Source organism: Jaculus jaculus, chromosome 9 (genome assembly GCF_020740685.1).
Source record: "Jaculus jaculus isolate mJacJac1 chromosome 9, mJacJac1.mat.Y.cur, whole genome shotgun sequence".
NCBI classification, from domain to species: domain Eukaryota; kingdom Metazoa; phylum Chordata; class Mammalia; order Rodentia; family Dipodidae; genus Jaculus; species Jaculus jaculus.
Genome location: NC_059110.1, coordinates 90,184,869 through 90,209,175, shown reverse-complemented (window position 1 = coordinate 90,209,175; position 24,307 = coordinate 90,184,869). Strand labels below are relative to the sequence as shown.

Below are 24,307 nucleotides of genomic sequence, written 5' to 3'. Positions count from 1 at the left end.
CTTAATAGCATGGGCTATCCGTCAGTGCTTGCTTGATTGGATCCAAAGAAGGCTTTTGCATGATTAGGTGTATAGTGTCTATCCCCCATTCACCTCAACTCCCTCTTTCTCCCCTGTATAATATTTGAAATTTTTTATTATTATTATTTGCAAGCAGGGAAGGGGGAAGAAAGGAGGGAGAGGGAGGGAGAGAAAGAATGGGCATGCCATGGTTTCTACCCACTGCAACTGAACTCCAGAGACATGTGCCCCTTTGTGCATCTGGCTTTGCATGATGTGGTGGTTTGATTCAGATGTCCCCCATAAACTTAGGTGTTATGAATGCTAGGTCCCCACCTGATGGCAATTTGACTGGGTGCAGGATCAGTTTTTTCCCTACAACCTGTGTCATGGCCTGTGTGTCAGGAATTTAAATATCTGTTTGTCCCTCTGATTTATTTACTTCTCATGTTTTTTGATACTGTGGTAGTTTAAATAGATGGCTCCCAATATATTCAGGATTTTATTAAAGATTGTAATTTAGATCTTCAGTCTCCTAGCTGGAGGAGGTATAGCTGTGTGTAGATCTTAGGGTGCAGCCTAAGGCGGATCTGAATTCCAGCCTAAGATATGCAGTGTTCAGCCTGGAGTTCCTGAAGTGTGCATGCTTGTTTTCTGGTGGTGTTGGCTTTCTCTGTTTGGACCTATGAAAGCAGGCCAGCTTCTTCTGCCATTATGGAACTTGCCCTGGATCTACAAACTTCAATAAATATCCCATCCTCCATAACTATGCCTCATTTGGAAGTTCATCCCAGCGACCTGAAGCTGTCTACGACAGATACTATAGTATGTAAATCAGTTTAACTATTGAGAACCTGACATTCAAGTGAGCTCTGATAGAATTAAAACGTGATACACTGACTTATCTGAAGTTTTCTAAGAATGTATTGTATACATTGTATGTTTTATATACACACAATATAGCTGAAGCTTGGATTTCTATAGCAAATTTAATCATAAAATCATAATGCTTTTGCACAAAGCTTTTGTAAATGGAGTGGGAATGTGAAGCGCACTCCCCATACCCCTAGGATGGAACACTAGTTGTTAGGGGAACCTGGTTTGGAAACCACTGCTTAGTCAGTGTTTGAAAGGATTAAACTTAAAAACCAGGAGTTACTGGAATAATTTGAAAGACCAGTAGCTTGTCAGAATAAAACTGGATTTTGTTGTTGTTGTTGTTTGTTTTTCGAGGTAAGGTCTCCCTATAGCCCAGGCTGACCTGGAATTCACTATGTACTCTCAGAACTCATGAAGATCCTCCTACCTCTGCCTTCCGAGTGCTGGGATTAAAGATGCGTGCCACCATGCCCATCTATAAAGTTGAATTTTAAGGTTAATTATTTGTCCCCAGAACAAAACCTTAATCAGTTTGATCCCAATTTTTTAAATATTAGCTACAAAGTTGCAATATTTTGAGTATTTTTAGGATATATTTTCAAAGATGGAAATAAGTTTCCTCCAGAACTAGAAATGTAATAGTTACCCACAGTACACATAAATGTTTAGAGCAGTGTTCCCCACTCCATTACCACTGAAGTAAGTGTTGTAGACTGGATGATTCTTGGCTGTGGGGATGGCCTGTGTATTGGAAGTGCTTTGAAGCATCCCTGGCCTTTATCCACTGGACATCTGTAGCATTCCTCTTGTCATGACAACCAGAAATGTCTCCTGACATTTTGCCACATGTCCCCAGGGACAAAAACCACTCCAGTTTAGAATTAATTATTTGGAAAACCATAAAAGCATAGGAAATAAGGTTAAAGCAAAACCCAGTTTGCAGGCTTCCAGCTCATAAGATTTAGAAGAAAATAGGGAAGACTAGATACGGAGCTGAAAGCCACTGACAAATAACTGGGGTAAGCTCATAGTTTTAAAGCATGAGACACCGCAGTGTCCTTTAGTGTAGACCTTATAGGAGATAATGGAAGCAGTGCTCAGTTTAGATGCCAAGATGGGATATACAGCACATAAGATGAAGTGTTTGATAGTAAGCTGCCCCTCTTTGTGATGCACAGCTTGCTCAAGTGTGTGTCCTTTGTATATAGGCCATCAGAACAGAGAAGGGGAGTAGAGAATTTCTGTATATATTGAGGATGCTCAAAGTCTTAAAGTTGTTTATAACTTTATTCACTTGTAAAGCAAGTGAACAGATTATATTATAGAGATATTTATATCTCAGAGTTAATTTTTTTTTTTTTTTTGTTTTTGAAGTAAGGTCTCACTCTAGTCCAGGCTGACCTAGAATTCACTATGTAGTCTCAGGGTTGCCTTGAACTCATAGTGATCTTCTTACCTCTGCCTCTCAAGTGCTGGGATTAAAGGCATGTGCCACCACGCCCGGATCAGAATTAATTTTTAAACCTCTACCTCCAGAAAAGCATTAACACACTGTTAGATCCATATGCTTTCTAACCTTTGAAAACTAGAGGAAATTCTCTTTCACATCTTGGCCACTGAAGGTCATATAAGTAGAGCTGCAAGTTTCGTGTAGTACTTTGACTTTGTTATCAAATAGCATATCAAATCATACTTTCAGGTTATTGGTTGGCACTTAGTAGAAACTGTCTTATGGTTAATGGCAAATATTTTGTGACATTGAGAATATGAAGGGTTGGAATATGACAAGAGAATTAAAGTAAGAATTAGTGAGTGAAGCAATATTCTCTACCTTATAGTTTTAGCCTTGGGCCATAGTTATCTTTGGTTTTCTGAGGTAGGGTCTCACTGTAGCCCAGGCTGACCTGGAATTCACTATGGAGTCTCAGGGTGGCCTTGAACTCACGGCAATCCTCCTACCTCTGCCTCCCAAGTGCTGGGATTAAAGGCGTGCGCCACCACGCCCGGCACCATAGTTATCTTTGATAAAGTGTTTCATGATACGATTAATAAATAAATTAAAACTAAAATCTCTGTTGGAATGCATACTTGTTTAGTGCTAGACCTCACTAATGCTGTCTACGTATTTGAAGCAAAAGGAGACACCCATCTTACCCATCCTGGTCCCTGTTCTCATGAAAATTGCCTCGTTGCTGTATCTTGCAGATCGATTACTTCAACAACCAGATCATTGTGGATCTTGTTGAACAGCAGCATAAAGGCATCATTGCAATTCTAGATGACGCTTGCATGAATGTTGGCAAGGTCACCGATGGAATGTTCCTCGAAGCCCTGAACAGTAAATTGGGCAAACATGGTCATTTTTCCAGTCGAAAGGTAATGAATGAGACCTCCTTTTCATCTTGATATGTAATGTTTTGCTCATTGTCTGACAGTTATTTTGTATTAGAATAATGTGCACTCAAATAAGGAAAAAGTCATAAACATCCAGTATATGATCAATTACAGTGGATAAATTTTACTGATTTATAGGATGTGAAGATTGGTCAAAATCATAGTATCCAGGAGAGGGCGCTTCAGACCATCAAATTGCTAAAAGTAGAAAAAATGACCATGACTCTTTAGAAGGCATGATGTCATTTATAACCAATAGGTGCAGAGTCCTCGTTCATGTGCTAGAATTTTATGCCTACATGTGATAATTCTGGCACGGAGAACTGCTTTTGTCCTTGACTTTTTACTGTAACCCTCATATACAAAATGTGATGTGTGCTCTGCCTTGGTTCTTTAGACTCTGACTTTCTTGAAAACAAAAATTCTAGCTGTAATTTTGGCAGTTACAGAAAAACACCTGCCTTCAGTGCATTGAGTATCCTTTCTACTCTCCATTTTTCACAATTGAAAAATGTTATAAACGAATCACATGTGTGTAGCAATAGATGGCAGTTGTGGTTATCAGACCTTTGTACTGAGCATTGTGTGTCATATGGTTTTCATTCATTTGTTGAAAAGAGATACCCCATCATTGTTTTAATCTTCCCCACAAATGCACACTTTTCCAGTAGCCAGAAGTCGCAAAGAAAACAGGTCCTGTTCCTTTCCTTCTTGGTAGCAGCAATTCTCTACTGATTCATAAAAATCTACTTTCTTATTTGGTCTCCTGTAAAATTATACAATCAGATGAGGGAAATCCCACAATTCACTAGATGAGGAGTATATCATTGTGAAATTGATTACTGACTGATACTGATTTCAGGTCAGTGTTTTTTTGAGGGGTTGCAAGTTGCCTTCAGATACTATAGACTGACCTTCAATGTTAGGTGTTAAAGGTATTTCTTTACTCATTCCCCATCTGTCCCCCAAATACCTAATAATTATTGTCTCTTGGTGCTGGGGACAAATTAGTGAGTACAGTGATGCATTTAAAGATGGCACATGGATACAGGCACATTGCTGTCTGTGAGGACTACTTTACAAATGCCCTTTGTAATCACAGCGCAGATTTGGGAGACTCACCCACAATTGTGCCTTCCCAAGGCAGTGTTTGTAAGGTTGAACTGGCCACAATCATGCCAAATAAATTTTATTTAAATCATTATTTAAACAGGTAACTCTGAGCTTCAAACTGTAAGTGAAATCTACCTCTTTGTGATCTATTTCACCTTGGCCATTAACATAACTGAATTAAATAACTGTGTCAAGCAAATATTTTGAAATGGGGGGTCTTGCTATGTTGCCTAGGCTAACCTCAAATTCCTGGGCTCAAGTGATTCTCCACCTCTCAAGTAGTAGTACTCCAAGTGCATGCCACCCCACTAGGCTATAATCTCATTCTGAAGCAATTGATCTTATTATGTTTAAGCACTGGCTCTGATTTGATAGAAAATGCTGAACAGTAATTTCCCTGAGGATGTGTTTTTCTTCTCATTCTTTCTTTTATAGTGTATATCCTAGTTTCCAAACTCCCAGACCAGGTAGTTCTTTTGTTTTCTTTCTCTCCTAACATTTTTGACAAGTACTAAGATGATGATACTTAGTTTTTTGTTTCCAATTTTATGTATCTGTGTGTGTGTGTGTGTGTTTGTGTGTACATGCATGCATATCCCACAGCATATATCTGGAAGTTAGAGTGCAACCTCAAGTTATCCGTCCTCCATTTCTGAGACAGGGTCTCCTGCCACAGCAACTGAAAGCTTTGGATTGCATCTGGCTTTACTTGGGTGCTAGGGAATTGAACCCAAGCTTGCAGGCTTTGCAACCAAATGCCTTTAACCACTGAGGTATCTCCCCAGCCCTTTTAAAGGATGTTTTTGCTTAATGAAGGAAAGAAAGAAGTTAACCAAGCTATCAGGATATTTTAATCACTGTTATCCTTTTTGTTAAATAATGTAATTAGCCCATATGTTAAGTCAGGTATCATCATTTGCTATTGCTTACTGATCATTTAGACTTAACTGCTTATTAAAAGATTTCTGACTTGTAACAGATAGTTGGGGGTTAATCTCTTCTTTATGTATTAAATTTACCTTGGAGAGGCAATCATATGATTTAGTAAACCATAAATACTTAATAATAAAAAGCTTTCAGGCTGGAGAGATGGCTTAGCAGTTAAGGTGCATGCCTGCGAAGCCTAAGGACCCAGGTTCAATTCTCCAGGTCTCACGTAAGCCAGATGCACATGGTGGTACATGCGTCTGGAGTTCATTTGCAGTGGCTAGAGGCCATTGTGTGCCCGTATTCTCTCCCTCTCTCCCTCCCTCCCTCCCTCTCTTTTTCCCTCTCTCCCTCCCTCCCTCTCTCTGTCTTAAATAAATAAATATTTTAAAAGAATTTTAGAAATCATATGGCTCGGGCTGGAGAGGTACCTTAGCATTTAAGGCACTTGCCCACAAAACCAAAGGAACCAGGTTTGATTTCCCCATGTAAAGCCAGATACACAAGGTGGTGCATGTGTACGGAGTTTGTTTGCAGTGGTTAGAGGCCCTGGTGCACTCATTCTCTATCACTGCCTGTCTTTCTCAAATAAATAAATATTTTTTTAAAAATTAAAAAGCTTTCAATGTTATATACCCTTACAAAAAATTAAAGACACAAATCTAAAAGTTGTTGTTTTGAGGACATTCAAAACTATGCATTATATCCAAATATAAGAATGACCTATTATTTGAGTCCTTTTCTTTTAAGGATTTTATAAATTAATGGGTTTTGGAAAGGGCTTAGTAAGAAAGAAGGGAATGTTGAATTTTGGGGATGCCTCTATATATTAGATGTTTTGGTCTCTGTAGTTCATTTAATCCTCAAGCAACTGTCTGACATAAATTACTAAAGAAGACAACGTGAACCTCCAGTTTTCTACAATTATTCATTTGTGAAATTAATAGGCTTATCATCCCTTTAGCATCTGGAGTCCACTGCCCTAGGATTGTGTGCTACTGTGTATAACTGCGCTCAGTTGTGTGTTGGTTCGTATATTTGCCTTAGAGCCTACCCAATGCCCAGTGATCCTTTACAGAGCAAAGGCATGTGGGTGCTACTGTAACAGGGAGGATTGGAGAGTCATACAGACCCTCAGGGCTATATAAAACCCACCTTCCTATAAAGTATTCCCTTCACTGAAAGTGAGACAGAGGTATGCAAAGTCGATTGTCTGTGAAGAGCACCTAAACTATAATCCAGTTCAGCAAACATATGAGCCAAGCCACTGTGTATGTATTACTGGTGATCTCTGACTGGTGTTTCTCAGTTCTGGGCAACTTATTCAAAGAATTGAAGAAGTTCACACAGATAGCAAAGCACCAATAACTTTTATTAAAGGATAAAGCAAGGGTTGGAGAGATGGCCCAGTATATATAAAGTGGTTGCTGCTCAAGTATGAGTACCCAATTTTTTTTAATTATTTATTTATTTATTTGAGAGCAACAGACACAGAGAGAAAGACAGATAGAGGGAGAGAGAGAGAATAGGCGCGCCAGGGCTTCCAGCCTCTGCAAACGAACTCCAGACACGTGCGCCCCCTTGTGCATCTGGCTAACGTGGGACCTGGAGAACTGAGCCTCGAACTGGGATCCTTAGGCTTCACAGGCAAGCGCTTAACCGCTAAGCCATCTCTCCAGCCCTGAGTACCCAATTTTGATCTTCAGACCCCACAAAAAAAGCCAGAAACTGTGGTGGCCTTCTTTAATCTCAGCACTTTGATGATGAGGTAGGAAGCAGAGACAGGAAAGTTTTCTAGGATCCCTTAGCAAATGCAGTAAAAAGAAGAGCAGAATGTGAGGAGCCCTGCCTCAAATAGGTGGACCAGCAAGAATGGACCAAAAAGTTGTCCTCTGACCTTCACACATGAGTTGCGGCTTGTGCACACATACACTCAACACACACAAACACATATACACACATATACATATATACAAATGTGTATGCATGCAATTATTTTTTAAAGAAAGGGGATAAAGCAGAAGTACAAAAGCCAGGAGTTACACTATAAGGCAGCAACAGGCTCATTGAGATTGCCTAAGAGCAACAGGCTGTGTTTAAGGTCTTCTTTTTATGGGGTCTAGAAGGAAGAACTAGTTACTAAGGGGTATAGAGTTTGGGTAGTTGTTTTAAATGACAGACTTGGGTTATATAAGCTTTTCTCTACCTCGCATGCCCTTTCCTATGATGCATCTGATTTTAACTGTGTGTGTGTGTGTGTGTGTGTGTGTGTGTGTGTGTGTGTGTGTGTGTAACCAATTATGCATAGGCATAAATAGTAAATAGGGGATTCTTCCTAAAGGTTCATTGAGGGCACAGTTTGCTTTACTGAGTATGTATCCAAAACCAGTTCAAGCTAGGCCAGACCCCCATTTCTCAGCTATATCTCAGAACATATTTGAATAGAAACAAGGCTTTATCAAGGAGTTAGTAAGGGGAGTAACAGTCCACTATTTAAAGTGAAGTATACACGCAGCTTGAAGCAGGTGAGGGGCTTTACTAACCGGTGTAAAATTAATAGACTCTACTAACCGATTCTTAGGAAAAGAGTACGTGCAGAGTTCAAGCCAAATGGACTTGCCTGCCTTGCATGGAAAACACAGATGTTACACTCTCTTTCATGAGACCTTTCCTGAGCCTCCACTTACTAACAAAGTAAGAGTGCCAGTTGCCCATCCTCACTGAACCTCAGTTTCCATGTGTGTAGAAGAGACCTTGTAATACTGTAAGAGTAGGTTACGAGGACTATGTGAGATTGTGTGTAACTTGCAGATAGTAAGCCTTCAGTGTGTTCTCCCCAGTGAGGATAAGCTGGACTATGTGAAGATAGTAGTTTAGATTGAAGTTCAAAAGATAGTACCTCTCTGTTTCTTTTCTTTCTTTCTTTTTTTTATTTCTTCTTCTTATTATTATTATTTTGTTAAGATAGGGTCTCACTCTAGTCCAGGCTGACCTGGAATTCACTATGGAGTCTCGGTGGCCTCAAACTCACGGCAATCCTCCTACCTCTGCCTCCCGAGTGCTGGGATTAAAGGCATGTGCCACCATGCCTAGCTTCTCTGTTTCTTAAACCTACATTTCTGCCACTATCTGCTAGTCCATCCATAAGAACTAGCTTCCTCTGTGTCCATCTAAACAGAAATCATCTACCTCTTTGCAGGTTGGCTGTGGCGTAGCCACACTTCACTTCCATGATCCAGAACCTGGCCACTTGGCCACATTAGCTGTGAGAGTAGCCAGCAAAGAGAGGCAGCTGTATGGGTCTCTGGTGATGTCTTTTCTTTGTCAATCATATATTTAAACAAAGTCCCACAGAATGTAATTTCATTTGTGATGTCATGGCTGCAACATTAAGTTATGTTGGAATATACTTTTAGGAAAGTTGAAGTATGTCTTCAAAATAATCTTCTCCTTGATCTCTTAGACTTGTGCCTCAGACAAAATCCTGGAATTTGATCGTGATTTTCGGATTCGGCATTATGCAGGCGATGTAATGTAAGTATCTTTCTTACTGTGGTGCCTGCATGATGATTTGCATGCAGCCTCACACACAAAATGCAGCTGGGAAGCTGTCAGTTGTTTTTCTTTCCATTTGTGATTTTGGGTCATTTTGTAGGTCAGTATGTTTGATTCTCTTCATTTGAAAAATATAGCATAGCTTCATTTCTTCTTTCTTTGTGTTTGAAGCATTTGTTGAACACATTTTGTGTACCTGCTGGCATGGTTGGAACTCAGTAAAAAACAGTGGATCAGTATACCTTGGAGACACGTTAGAATCAAAGGTAGAAAGATGGGTAAGATGGTCCTCCTCACAAGAAGCCAGTAGTTTAGTCGAGGTTACAAGTAGATATATCTAAGTCATTACATGGAAAAAAGAAATAGCTGAAGTGGAATAGAAAGCATTATAAAAGCAGTGAGGAAGAGGAATTAACCCAGTTTGAGGAGGAATATAGAGAAGTTTTGCTGGAAGAAAAGATGTCTAAGTTCAGTTACCTAGCAAAGTGAATTAGGAAGATAGGAGGAAGAGAAGAGATGGTATTGCAAGTAGAAGAAACTGAAGGACCCCCCAGGGTGTGTAGAACTACGAATAGCTGTGTAACTACATAAGCAAAATCAGTTTTGCTATTTGACTTTTCAGATATTATTTAAAATAGTGAATTTTTACAAGTATATTTTTATTATATTACAGGAAAAATAGAAATTGGTATAAAAGGGCTTGGGAAATGACTCAACAATTAAAGATACTTCCTTGTAAGCCTGCAGGCCTGGTTCAGTTCCCTAGTACCCACATAAAGCCAGATGCATAACATGGTACATATGTCTGGTGTTTGTTTGCAATGGCATTAAGCACTGGTATACCCACACACTTTGTTTCACTCTCTCTCAAATAAATAAAACATGTTAAAAACCAAATAACAATGACAAAAAAAAAAAAGATCAGAAATTGGTATGAAAGTGTAAGTGCCTGGATATATTAGGTTGGTTCCAGGTTCTCATATAGCAAACTATCATAAATAAGCACCTTTAAACAATAGAAACATGGGCTGAGAATGTAGCTTAGAGTTAGGGTGCTTGCCTAACACTGGTGAGGCCATGGATGGCATCCCAACACTAAAAGCAAAGCAAAAAACCCACCAGAAACATACTTTCACATTTCAGGATGCAAGAGGTTCAAAGTCAAGATAATGACACTGCTACCACTTTTCTAGAAACTTCTCTCAAGGGGAATCTCCATTTTTCCAGTTTGAGGGCTATAGGCACTCGTGGCCTATGGCCATATCTTGCATTTCTGCCTCTATGACAGTTGTGTCCTCCTCTTGTGTATGTCTGTGTTAAATCTCCCCTGCCTCCATCTTGAAAGAACTCCTGTGAAGATGTTTCCATACTCCCCTCCCCTAATTTCTGTAGAGTAAACTCCATCTTTCAAGATCCTGAACATGGTAGCTTTTACCATAGAAGGCAGCATGCCCAGGTTCCAGGGGATCCGAAGGGGATTTCTTTTGTTATGGTCATTTTTCAACCTACTGTTATTTCTTTCCTTCATTCACTCTTTATTAAATACTGCTCTTTGCTGTAGTATTTAATAAACTTACTACCCCTTTTCTTAGTTTTTGTTAGGAAGTCTCTTGTGCAACCCATTACAGAAAAATTAAACAAGAAAAACAAAGATCTCTATAAATGCTAAACAGACATTCAAAGAAATTTTAATAGCTTTTTCTGGTTAAATTAAAACCAAGAATGATAAAAGAATACAACTCAAAATTATAACCCTATCTGTCAAACTAGCCATCAATGCAAGAATGGCATCATCTTCCACTTCTTTGGTCTGGATCCCAGGTTCCAGAGTCTTGGAGGGAAAAGACCCAGTACCATATATATATACCTCCCACTGAAAATCCAAGCCCCACTTACCGATTGCCTGACAACCAGAGTTGCATACAGAGTTGGCCAGAGCCCTTTGATCCTCAAATCTACCTCTCTGTTTTATACAGGAAGAAACTTCAATGGAATGAGAATTCTTACTCAGGCCCACATGCCAAGTTTATGGAAGAACAGAGACAGTAAATGTTTCTAATCTCCCAGTCTAGAACTCTGTTGGTATTCATTGCCTCAAAATTCCTCTTTCCTTTAGCCCTTCAATCTTTTTCTAGATTTTTTAGTTATTATCTTCTGTGTGTATCATCATTTATACAGTATGGTCCCTGAGCACAAGAAGCTTCCTGTGTAAGATACACACACACATATATATGTGGTTATGTTTATATTTTAGCAAATATAAATATATACATATCCATACATATAATACAATGAAGGATGGTTTAAAGAAATTGGCATATAAATAAAAGCAAGTATTGTAGAAAGTCAGAAAAGGAAAGCAATATAATATTTTTAGGTGTGGTAAACCCAGGGAGGCTGATGTCAATCTTTGGATGCTAATAATTAGGTGTTTTGAAATGTTTTGATGTACTTATTTGTTAGCAAAAAGAAAATAAAGGGGGGCTATGCCAGGGCCTCTTGCCATTGCAAATAGTGCTTTTGCCTTTGTACATCTGGCTTTACATGGGTACTGGGGCATTGAACCTGGGTCAGCAGGCTTTGCAAGCAAGCACCTTTAACAATTGATCTATCTTCTTAGCCCATAGGAATTATTTTTATAAAAAGTAGTAGGAAGGATGATGAAAAAAAAATTCAGGCAAAAGCAAGTTCCTTTGATTGGGGTGTGTTCTTTTCGTAACATAGATTAGAAATGCCCCCCCAAAAAAAGTAGAGATCAAATTGTAGTCAGTCTTGAAAGCCATGCTAAGGACTTTGAAGTTCAAGTTGTGAGGGTTTGACAATAGATTGAGTCAAGTGATTTCAATAATTCAGTCAAAAATAACAGTAAGGTTTTAGGAAGAAGACTTAGGTTAGGAAGGCAAGGAAATAATTGCAGGTTTGGTGACTTTAAAGTACTTGTGGGCAGGTTATCTTGAAAGACTTCTTGCAGAATTAAATATGCAAGGAAAAGGGTTAGGATCAGAGACCTAGAAATTATTGATGTGATTACCAAAGAAGAAAATGTAGACAGGCAAGAGAGCAGAATTATAGAGAAGTGCTACATGTAGAGTTACTTTTTTGCTCAACTTCCTATCCTCTGTTTTATTACCCAGAGTCCCAATGACTGTCTACCCTAGTTTGAAGTTGTTTCCCTCGAGGTTTCACCAATCACTGCACCAATACAGTTCCCATGCCCCAGTGTCTTTTCGTTACCCTCTTAACTGGACTTTAAATACTTTCTCTCTTCCTCCAAACCATGAACAGTAGGCTTGTGTCCCTGCAAATCCCTGCCTGCATGTGCCTGGTTCCATTCCTTCACTCTGCCTGATTTCCTGTGTGATCTGCTGGCCTTTTCTCTTCTGCTTATCCAGTTCTTACCATCCTTTGCAGTTCTTGGATTCTTTTATCCTACCATGAACACTGAGTGATACTTAGGCAAGTCACTTGATCTCCCCACGGACAAGACAATTAGTTCCTGTATGTTGCTGTTTTGCTTTTATCTTAGGAATGCTGGACTAAAAGTACAGATACCTATTTTGAAGTCATCTTCTTGAGGTAAGCAATAACAGTGGAAAATGATGCTCTTACTCAGAATGATGTGACCGATCATGGCGTTCCTTCTGAAGAGAAACAAAATTTGTTCTATTTAGCAGGCAGATTCAATGTTCTTTAGCAGAGCTAGGTGGACATCTTTCAGCTTTCTCAATGTTTGATTGCATACTTGATAACAGAAAGTTACAGTCTGGCCTTTCTGTTGTCAAAGAAAAGCTCATATGGCTCTTTCAAGATGAATAATGAATGTTTTCTGTTTTCTCTCTATTAGCTATTCCGTCATTGGTTTTATTGACAAAAATAAAGACACTTTGTTTCAAGATTTCAAGCGTCTCATGTATAACAGGTATGATTGGTACTATCTTTGCCTTGAACTATTTGACATATATTGCATGTGTTTACACATGATTATTATTTTTATTGAAAACTTCCATGTAGACAATGAACCATGGTAATTCCCTCCCCCCACTTTCCCCTTTGCAACTCCACTCTCCATCATATTCCCTCCCCCTCTCGATCAGTGTCTCTTTTATTTTGATGTCATCATTTTTCTGTCCTATTATGATGGTCTTGCATAGGTAGTGTCAGGCACTGCGAGGTCATAGATATCCAGGCCATTTTATGTCTGGAGGAGCACATTATAAAGAGCCCTACCCTTATTTTGGCTCTTACATTCTCTCTGCCACTTCTTCTGCAATGGATCCTGAGCCTTGGAAGGTGTGATAGAATATTTCAATGCTGAGCACTCCTCTGTCACTTCTTCTCAGCACTGTGGTGCCTTCTGAATCATCCCAAGGTCACTGTTGTCTGAAAAGAGAAGGTTCTCTAGCCAAAAGTGAGAGTAGCATTAATATGTGGGTATGAACATTCAAGAAGTACTTACCAGGCAGTTTCATGAGTATAGTATATACATTTAGCTAGACACCAGCAGACATTATATCCCTTAGGCTCATGGCTAGCTGGCCAAATTTAAGGGTTGCAGTGTCCACTGTTGCTTATTTTCACTGTCTCTCCCATAGAACTGCATGCAATGCATGTAGTGTAGCTTTCTCCAGCTTTCTGTCAGCTGGTCTACATGGAGGAGGTTTTCAGCTCAGATCCAGCAGGATTTCTCAATGACCTGGCAGCCCAAGTATGTGGAGTCTTCAGCAATAGGGTCTTACCATCTATTCCTGGTGGGAAAACAAGAGCCTCAGCAATAGTCTATAATGTTTTTTTTTGGGGGGGGGGCTTGTCAGGGACCACCCTGGCCAACACTGGAAGATATCCCAATTTTGGCACTGAAAATTTTCTAGGAAAAGTCTGACTTCTTGGTGTGCCATTGTCCAAAAGAGTAGGTTTCCATATGACTTATTTATATCCTCTTAGATTTTGATTAGCTCTACCCCTACCTTTCCTTTACTCAGTCTCTTTCCCTGATCTCACTTAGGCCTTTCCACCCCCATTAATCTGTTCTTCTACTTACATATATACAATACCATCCTCTTAAGTCCCCCCCTCCCTCCCTTATATCCCCTTTCCAGCTTACTGGTCTCTGCTACTGAGTTTTATTCCAAGTCACATACAAGTCCAATAATCATTTGTAGCTAGGATCCACATATGAGAGAGAACCTGTGACATTTGGCTTTCTGGGCCTGGGTTATCTAACTAAGTATAATCCTTTCCAGTGCCATCCATTTCCCTGTCAATTTCATGATTTCATTTTTTTCTTTACCATTGAATAAAACTCTATTGCATAAATGGACCACATCTTCATTATCCACTTGTTACAGTCAAGTCCACATTGCTGGTAGAAATCACCCAACCAAGAGCAGCTTGTGGGGAAAAGAGGTTTATTTTGGCTTACAGGCTGGAGGGGAAACTCCATGATGGCAAGGGAAAATGATGGCATGAGTAGAGGGTGGACATCACCCCCTAGCCAACATCAGGTGGACCTTAGCAACAGGAGAGTATGCCAAACACTGGCAAGGGGAAACTGACTATAACACTCATAAGCCCGCCCCCCCAACAATACAGTTCTTCCAGAAGGCATTAATTTCCAAATCTCCATCAGACGGGAACCTAGCATTCAGAACATCTAAGCTTATGGGGGACACCTGAATCAAACCACCACATTCTGCCCCTGGCCCCCATAAACTGATAACCATACATGATGTAAAATATAATACATTCATCCAACTTTAAAATTCCCCATGGTTTTTATCAATTCCAATGATGTCCATACATCCCCATAATCCAAGATCTTTTAAAAAAAACTATATTTGTTTATTTTTATTTATTTATTTGAGAGCAACAGACAGAGAGAGAAGGAGGCAGAGAGAGAGAGAGAGAGAGAGAGAGAGAGAGAGAGAGAGAGAGAGAATGGGCACACCAGAGCCTCCAGCCACTGCAAATGAACTCCAGACACGTGTGCCCCCTTGTACATCTGGCTAGTGTGGGTTCTGGGGAAATTGAGCCTCAAACCAGGGTCCTTAGGCTTCATAGGCAAGCTCTTAACCACGAAGCCAGCTCTCCAGCCCAGTCCAAGATCATTTAGCCGAACCTTAATACCAAAAAATAACTTAAAAAAAAAAACCACAATGGCACAGAATAAACATTCATACTGCAAAAAGATGGTATTGGGCATAGCAAAGAAATAACCAAGCAATACATGATTTAAAACAACCAGGGCAAACATCAAACTCTGTAGCTCCAAATCCAACAACTCTAGTTAGAGACAAATCTCCAAGTCCAATAATTCTAACCAGCAACAAGTCTCTGGCATTCCAATTCCGCCCCTCTAACTAGGCTACTCACAGTTCTGGAAAATTTCATCAGGGCCCACAGCTTTCCTTAGCAGCCATCTTATGGTCCCAGCATCTCCACTGCAATCCACAGTTCATCCTCATGGCTCCACTGGATCTCCATGCAGGCATCCAGCAAACCTGCTTCACACTGCCCATGGTCATTTCCAAAACACAAGACCATGTTACAAACTCAATGACCATTTCTTCCCTTCATTTCTTATACCCCACAATACCAGATAGGGTACCAATTTGTTAATCCAGGGGGAAATAAAAACTTTGAAGAACAGGATATTCCTTGAGCACTCAGGCCCCTTTAAAAGAGTCTATATTCTTCTTGTTGCCCCATTGTAGGTCAGCTGGCCCAACCTCAAAGATTTTAATCTCTCAATTGCAGCTAAATGGACAACAGTTCACCAAAAGATTTTTCTTTCTGTGCCATATCCCTCTGCTCACACAAGTTCATTTCTATGCAAAGCAACCCTGCACAACTTCTCAGGACCTAGGCAAAACAGCAAGCTTCCCACACAAACTACTAGCCCAGTCCAAGCAAAGATCTTTCTTACCCTCATAAGCCAAACCTCACAGTCCATAGTTCTTATTGCATTCAGGTCTTTCAGCTCTGACCAGAATAGTCCATCAAGCTGTACTTACAGCACTGCAAGACATCTCTTAGGCCAAGGTTTCAAATCCTTCCACATTCCTCTTGAAAATCAGCTCCAGAAGTCCAAAGCCACACAGTCAGGTGTCTAGCAGCAACCCCACTCCTCGGTACCACTTTACCATTACAGTCAGGTTGGTATTGCTAGTAGAAATCACCCAACCAAGAGCAGCTTGTGGGAAAAGAGGTTTGTTTTGGCTTACAGGCTTGAGGGGAAGCTCCACGATGGCAGGGGAAAACGATGGCACAAACAGAATATAACCCCAATTGCTCAGGAAATAGAACCACTAATTAGGGCTGGGGAGATGCTTAGCAGTTAAGGCACTTACTGGCAAAACCAAGGGATCCAGGTTCACCCCCGGAGCCAACATCAGGTGGACCATAGCAACAGGAGAGTGTGCCAAACACTGGCAAGGAGAAACTGGCTGTAACACTCATAAGCCTGCCCCCCAATAATACACTTTTCTTCTGGGAGGCATTAATTTACAAATCTTCATCAGCTGGGAACCTAGCATTCAGAACATCTAATCTTATAGGGGACACCTGAATCAAACCACCACACCACTCATCAGTTGAGAGACAACTAGGCTGGTTCTATTTCCTAGGTATTGTGAATCAAGCAGTGATAAACATGGAAGTGCAACTATTTCTAAGGTAGTTTGACAAGTCCTTAGGATATAAGCCTAGGAGTGGTATAGCTGGGCCATATGGCATATCTGTTTTTAGCTATTTCAGAAACCTCCACACTGATTTCCACAATGGCCGTACCAGATTACATTCCCACCAACAGTGTAGAAGGGTTCCTCTTTTTCTGTATCCTCACCAGCATTTATTGTCATTTGTTTTCTTGATGATAGCCATTCTGACAGGAGTGAGATGGAATCTCAAAGTAGTTTTAATTTGCATTTCCCTGATACCTAAGGATGTAAAATGTTTTTTAGATGTTTATATGCCATCTGCATTTCTTCTTTTGAGAACTCTCTAATTAGTTCCATTGTCTAGTTTTTAATTGGGTTGTTTGATTTCTTATTATTTAGTTTATTGAATTCTTTGTATATCCTGGATATTAATTTTCTGTTAGAGGTATAACTGGCAAAGATTTTCTCCCATTCTGTAGGTTACCTCTATTCACATGTCCTTTGCTGTACAAAAGCTTTGTAATTTCATGCAGTCCAAGTGCTTGATTAGTAGTTTTATTTATTTTTTGTTTTATTTTTAATATTTTTTTATTTATTTGAGAGACAGAGAGAGGCAGAGGAGGTGGGGTGGGGTATGGGTGCACCTCTTAGCCTCTGCAAATGAACTCCAGATGGATGAGCCACCTTGTGCACCTGGCTGAGGTACTGGGGAATTGAACGTGGACCCCTTGGTTTTGCCAGTAAGTGCCTTAACTGCTAAGCCATATCCCCAGCCCCAATTAGTGGTCTTATTTCCTGAGCAATTGGGGTTAAATTCTGAAAGTTGTTGCCTATGCCAGTATTTTGAGGGGTTTCCCCTACTTTTTCCTCTAACAGTTTCAGAGTTTCAGGACTGATAATAATGTCTTTGATCCATTTGGACTTAATTCTTTTGCATGGAGAGAGATAAGGATCTATTTTCATCTTTCTACATATAGATATCTAGTTCTCCCAGCACTGTTTGTTGAAGATGCTATCTTTTCTCCAATGAGTATTTTTGGCATTTTTGTCAATGATTAGGTGGCTGTAGCTGCCTGGACTTACATCTGGGTCCTCTATCCTGTCCTGTTGATCTACATGTCTGTTTTTGTGCCAGTACCATGCTGTTTTTGTTACTGTGGCACTGTAATATAGGTTAAAAACAGGTATAGTGATGCTACTAGCCTTATTTTGAAGGCTCAAAATTGTTTTGGCTATTTGAGGGTTTTGTGCTTCCAAATGAATTTTAGGATTTTTTTTCTATTTCCATGAAGAATGCTTTTGGAATTTTGATGGGGATTGCATTAAATGTGTAGATTGCCTGTGGTAAGATTGATATTTTCACAATATTCATTCATCCAATCCAAGAACATGCAGTGTCTTTCCATTTCCTAGTGTCTTCTGCAATTTCTGTCTTGAATATTTGAAAGTTTTTATTGAAGAGATCCTTCACTTCCTTGATTAGGTTTATTCCAAGGTATTTTTGAGGCAATACTCATGATTATTTTTACATAACAATACTAGGAATTTTTGTCAGATTTCTTGCTTTATGTTTAATGAATGAAATATCTAATAACCTTAGGATTATAACATTTGGAAATTTAGGGCAGGAACTTGCCACCGGTTAGCTTTCCTTTGATTTCCCTTGGGTTTTCTTTGTTTCTCTGCTCACCGTCCCAGCATTGTGACATCCTCCTGCCAGGGTCCTAAGCACTCACTCACTCCTAAGCTAGGCCAGAGGTGATAGAAGCAGCATCAGGTAACCTCTGGGTGCTTCTGGAAATGTTGCATACTCAGACTCCCGCTGCAGTTTTCTTTGTCCCCCAATTCCAGCCACATCAATGTCAGACTGGCACTTGGCAGCACTGAGCAGCAGTCCTGAGCACTAGTCACAAACCAGAAAAATATAAAAAACTTAGTAGGAAACAGACAAGTGATGGAAGTTTAAGCCTAGTATTGAGATAAGGATCAGGAAAAACAAAGAAAATCCTTGACCAGCTTCCTATACATTAGAGAATTGTACTCATTCATTTAAGTCTATGCACTCATTTGGTCTGTTCAGTCCCCTATTCTCCTATGCTCTGAGATACAGCAAGGAAATAATTTTTTAAATATTTTATTTATTTATTTTTAAGCAGAGAGATATGAGAAAGAGAGGGAGAGAAAGTATGAGCACACCAGGGTTTCTATTCACTGCAAACCAACTCCAGATGCATGTGCTACTTGGTACGTCTGGCTTACGTGGGTACTAGGAAATTGAATCCAGGTCCTTAGGCTTTTGCACCTCTGAACCATCTCTTCAGCCCTAGAAAAACAATTAAGGAAAAGGTTCTGCCCTCAGGAAGTCTATAGTCTAGGGAAGATGACAATAGGGTGGCCAAGAAAGGCAAGTCGTGGTAAGAAGTGAATTAAAGAGTAGGCAGGTCCATAATCATAGAGCCATAGTGAATCAAGGGAAAGACGAAGTATGGAGGGAAGCCACTTGAATATGTGATTTGATATGATTTTTATTAAAGAGATTGCTGATGCCGCCATCAGACACTGTGTCAGACACACAAACACCGTGTCAGTGGCAAGGGTAGAACTAGAGAGGCCAGTCAGGGCTGGTTTAGCAACCCGGGCTGAGACCTGGAAACAGTGACAGAGATGATGAAAGGAGGTCAGACCAAGTGATATTCAGAAAGGAGAACTGAGATGTGCTGACAGACAGCCAAAACTCAAAAATGTATGTATCTGCATTGAGCCTGCTCATAATGCATGTGTGCTTATAAATGGAGGAATGCAGCAGGAAGATGGCCTGCCAGGGGCATAGCCTTTAATTCTTAGTTATTAGCCAGCTAATGTCTGCCTTATCTTTTATATATTCTAGGCTTGGAGTTTTGTTCCCTTTTAATAAAAGAATTCTAGTAGTTAAAATACTTAAAAACTTATTTATTTGTAGTGTGTATGAAATGGGTCTGTGAGCATATGTGCCATAGTGTGCATGTGAAGGTCAGAAGACAACTTTGAGGTGTCTGTGCTCCACTTTCTTTTTTTTTTTTTTATTTAATTTATTAGTTTTCTTTTCAGCAAATACAGGCAGTTTGGTACCATTGTTTAGGCTCATCCATGATCTACCCCCTCCCATTGAACCCTCCTTGTTGATGTAAATGGGTCGTGAATTGTGGAGTTAGCCCACAGTTATTGGTACAATAAATGTCTCTGCATATCATGACCCAACATGTGACTCTGACATTCTTTCTGCCCCCTCTTCCGCAAAATTTCCCTGAGCCATGTTGGGTTCATTTTTGGTCTGCTTCAGTGCTGAGGTGTTGGGGGCCGCTGAGGCTCTGGCTCTCTGATTTGGTAGGAGTTGATTTTTCTCTATGTTGGTCTCCTTCCCCTTTGTGCTGGTACCCAGTTCATCAGGAAAACATCACCCTTGCTTGTTTCGCCAATTGTACTTAGTTTCAGTCGGGCCCCTTTTGAGGTATTTTGGGGCAGCTCTCTCCTTAGGATCTGCATCTATCTGAAAAAGAGAAGCAGATTCTCCAACAGAGAGTAAGTTAGCACCCGGAAAATTGAGATAACAATTACTTTTTTGATAGAGAGTTTGATAGGTGTAGGCCCTCTTGTAGCCCATGATTGATGGTAGCTTGATATTGGAGAGTGGGCTTATGTTTGGGTATGGTTCTGACTTGTTTCCCAGCTCTAGCTATGGGTCTCGTACCACTGAGGGGATCAGTTAGCCAAATCAAGAGCAGTTGGTTCCCCACCATGGCTGTGTGCCACTATTGCACTTGTGTGGGCATCACATCAGGTTATTTGTTGCTAATTAGGTTAGACAATGAGTTGCTTGGACAGATATTGGTCATTTCCCCCAGTCACCCATGTAGCACCTTCTGGCACTAGACACACTGACTGTCTGGGGACTGACTCTCTCCTGGCTTCCAGCCATGTCATTCCATTTTACGTGTCAGCTGTGTATGGAGTCTTCAGCAATAGGGTCTTACCATTGGCCTTTGGTGGGTCATCAAGTACTCTGACAGAAGTCTGTCATTGTTTTGGGAAACCTTGTAGGTTTCTCTGATCAAAAGCTCATTGTGGATGGTAGCCCCAAGCTGGAAGTGGGGGTTACAGGTCAGTGCCCACTAAGAAATTGAGGAAAAACATAACTAATATACAAGAGTTAGAGAGGAGAGAGAAAGGGGGGAGAGGGGGAGAGGGAGGGAGGGAAGATGTAGAAGATTTAGGTTAGTCTTGATCCTACCCTCTCCAGTGTCTTGTGGTTCAGGTGTTTCCTGTAAGGGTCTAGTGAAGGTTCAGCCATTTGGTCTGTCTTTTAGGAAGTAGAATTTTATGGTACCATTGCCGTTTGGGTCCAGATTACTGTTTTCCACCCTTTGATGCCCTCCCCATCCATCCTATTGTCTAGTCCATGAGGTGCTTGCTGGGTATGTAAGGTATCTTGGGTAGATTCAGGTTAGGTGTTGTAGATGAGTAAGACTATGTGTCGATTTTTTTTCAGTGATTGGGTAAGTTCACTGAGAATGATCTGTTCCAGGTTCAACCATTTTTCCTCAAATTTCTTTGTGTCATTTTTTCTTATTGCTGTATAGAATTCCATTGTGTAGATATACCACATCTTTGTTATCCATTCTTCTAATGATGGACATCTAGGTTGATTCCAGCTTTTAGCTATTACAAATTGAGCCACTACAAACATGGTTGAGCAAATATCTCTGGCCTGTGGTTTGAAGGTTTTAGGGTAGATGCCCAGTAAGGGTATAACTGGGTCTGTTGGTATTTCTATAGTCAGCTTTTTCAGGAGTCTCCATAGTGCTTTCCAAAGTGGTTGTACCATCCTGCATTCCCACCAACAGTGAATGAGTGTTCCTGCTTCTCCACATCCTCGCCAGCATTTATTTTCATTTGATTTTTTTGATGTTTGTATCCTTATTGGGGTAAGGTGGAATCTCATAGTTGTTTTAATTTGCATTTCTCTGATGATTAAGGGATGATAAACATTTTCTTAAGTGTGTTTTGCCATTTGTATATCTTCCTCTGTGAATTGCCTGTTCAGCCCTTTGCCCCATTTTGTGAGTGGGGTATTTGTCTTCTTATTGTTTAGACTTTTGAGTTCTTTGTAAATTCTAGAGATTAGGCCTCTATCAGTTGGATAACCTGCAAATATTTTCTCCCATTCTGTGGGTATTCTATTGGCTTTGCTTATTATATGCTTGTCTGTAAAGAAACTCTTCAGCTTCATATGATTCCATTGGTTGAGTGACTGTTTAAGAACTTGAGCCACTGGGGTTTTGTTCAGGATGTCTTTTTCCATTCCTATATCATAGAAAGTACTTCCTAAATTTTCTTCCAGTAGTATTCGAGTTTCTGATCTTATGTTGAAGTCTTTGATCCATTTGCATTTGAATGTAGTGCATGATGAAATGTGTGGATCAAGTTTTAGTTTCCTGCATGTGGTTATCCAGTTTGTCCAGCACCATTTGTTGAAGATGCTATCTTTTTTCCAGCCTATATTATTCGGGCCTTTGTCGAATATCAAGTAGCTATAGTTGCTTGACCCAAAATCTGGGTCCTCAAGTCTATTCCATTGGTCTATACTCCTGTTTTTATGCCAGTACCATGCTGTTTTTATTACTATGGCTTTATAGTATAGCTTTAGATCAGGTATGGTGACGCTACCAGAGGTATTTCTTTTGCTACTGTGCTCCACTTTCTTTGATACCGGGTCCTTTTCCACTGCAAACAACTGCCAACTGCAAATGACCACCAGACTAGCTGGCCCGTTGGTCTGCGAGCTTCAGATATTCCTGGCTCTGGCTCCTGTTGTTGTAGGGATGCTGGGATCACAGATGCATTCACCACTTTGCATGTAGCTTTACATAGATGCTGTGTAATTGAACCTAGGCCAGCAGTCTGTATAGGCAAGTGCCTTTAACTGCTGAGCCATCTCCCCAGTCCTTAAAACCTTTAAAAAAAAAATACTCCATTCATGACTTTCTAGCATGAAAGTTCTCTCAAAATTACTGTTGAGTTCCTTTTGTATCAGTTCTGTCTTACTGTAAGACCATATGATCTTATTTCCAGTCTCCTCCCCATACCCTCCATTTACAACAGAGTATGAGAATAGTCTCCAAATATGATGAAATATGGTGAAGAAAGAATTTGAGTTAGAAACTTGTAGCTCCCAAAATCAGAGATCATCAGTCTTTTGCAAGCATTAGAATTTTCAAAATACATAAAGGACAGTTTTCTGCCTTCTGCAAATTCTGCTCCGTAAGTGTCTGAAAGATACATAGGAACTAAGTGCATCCTAAGTGAAGGCCCATCACTTTAATTACCTGTCTGCTAGAGATAAGCATGGAAAAGCTAAGGAAAAGCAATGTAACTTTTCTGTGTTGATTTTTATAAAGACATGACTGGAAAAATATGAAATAAGACTATAAGGTGATCAAACTAGTCCATCAGCCAAGATCATTGTGTTGCTTTATAACCACTTCTGATGGTGGTTGGTCCTATGTGGCCATGGTCAGTGTTAGGAGTGTTCTGTTCATAGACCTGGTCAGTCCTCATATTGCCACTTCTTTGTTCTTGTCATCCATTCCTGTATTAATTTATTTTTTTCCTTGTGCTCATGGTATGTATGTGTATAGTGTGGTGCGTGTGGCATGATAAATGTGATGATGCTCATTCATGTGCTCTTGTGGTGTCCCATCTACACCCCATCTTCTTTTGCTCTTCCTCTTAGTCTTGTTTTGAGCCAGAGTCCCCTTTTACTGATTCCAAAGCTCATAGGGCTCTGATGATTTTTGGGGCTCCTCTACCCTACAGCACTGGGATTACAAGCACACATGGCTATGTCCAGCTGTTTACATGGAATCTGGAGATTTGAATTGGGGCAGCCTCAGGCACAGGAAGTACACTTAACCACTGAGCTACCCCTTGAGCCCCATTCCTTCATTTTAAAGCTGTTTTTTGTTTTGTTTTGTTTGTTTTTTTGAGGTAGGGTCTCGCTCTGGCCCAGGCTGACCTGGAATTGACTGTGTAGTCTCAGGCTGGCCTTGAACTCACATTAAAGCTGTTTTTTGAGCCAGTGTGAAACAAAAATTCAGTAGATACTTTGGGTATCCAACTAGTTTTTTTTTTTTTCTTTTTCCAGTTTTATACAAGGGAAGGAAAAATGGGCAAGATTATGGCAGTAGTAAGCTCAATTAGCAAAAAATGACTATGTTAATTCTTTTCTTTTTTGCAACTTCCACATTTGTAAGAGAAAAAAATCAAGTAGGAAAGTTTGCATCAGCAAAGCAACATTTCCAGTCCTAATTACTTTAAAATGAAAGTATTTAAAATGAATCAGGAAGAAAATCACAATTGAAATCACAATAATATTATTTTTAAAAATCACCATAGAACCAAATAAATTAGTCTATGATTTTCAACATGAAAATTGGCCTGAAGTACATTTATAGAATTGTATCACCATAGTCCTACTGTCATATAAATTTAGTACTATAACTGCCAGTGTTACCTGTAAATTTGTTCATAAATCCAACTGTTTATTTATGGTTTACTTATTAGAGAGAGAGAAAAAATATGAATAGGAATGCCATGGCCTCTAGCCACTGCAAATGAACTCCAGGCATGTATCACCTTGTGCATCTGGCTTATGTGGGTTCTGGGGAATTGAACCTGGGTCCTTTGACTTCACAGGCAAGTGCCTTAACCACTAAGCCATCTCTCTAGCCCAAAATGGTTATTTTTGT

General features: G+C 40.0%; 1 protein-coding gene across 4 annotated transcripts in view; it reads left to right on the top strand.

Moving 5' to 3' along the window:
* Myo1d (myosin ID) overlaps positions 1-24,307 on the top strand; it is a 394,397-nt gene that overhangs the window by 116,155 nt on the left and 253,935 nt on the right. For 3 of the 4 annotated variants that reach the window (XM_045158229.1, XM_045158230.1, XM_045158231.1), the window contains exons 11-13: positions 3,085-3,255; positions 8,777-8,847; positions 12,713-12,787. In XM_045158229.1, the coding sequence (XP_045014164.1) occupies positions 3,085-3,255; positions 8,777-8,847; positions 12,713-12,787 (317 nt within the window). Of the gene's footprint in view, positions 1-3,084; positions 3,256-8,776; positions 8,848-12,279; positions 12,345-12,712; positions 12,788-24,307 lie in introns of those variants that run through there. The other variant, XM_045158232.1, reaches the window with a different exon arrangement.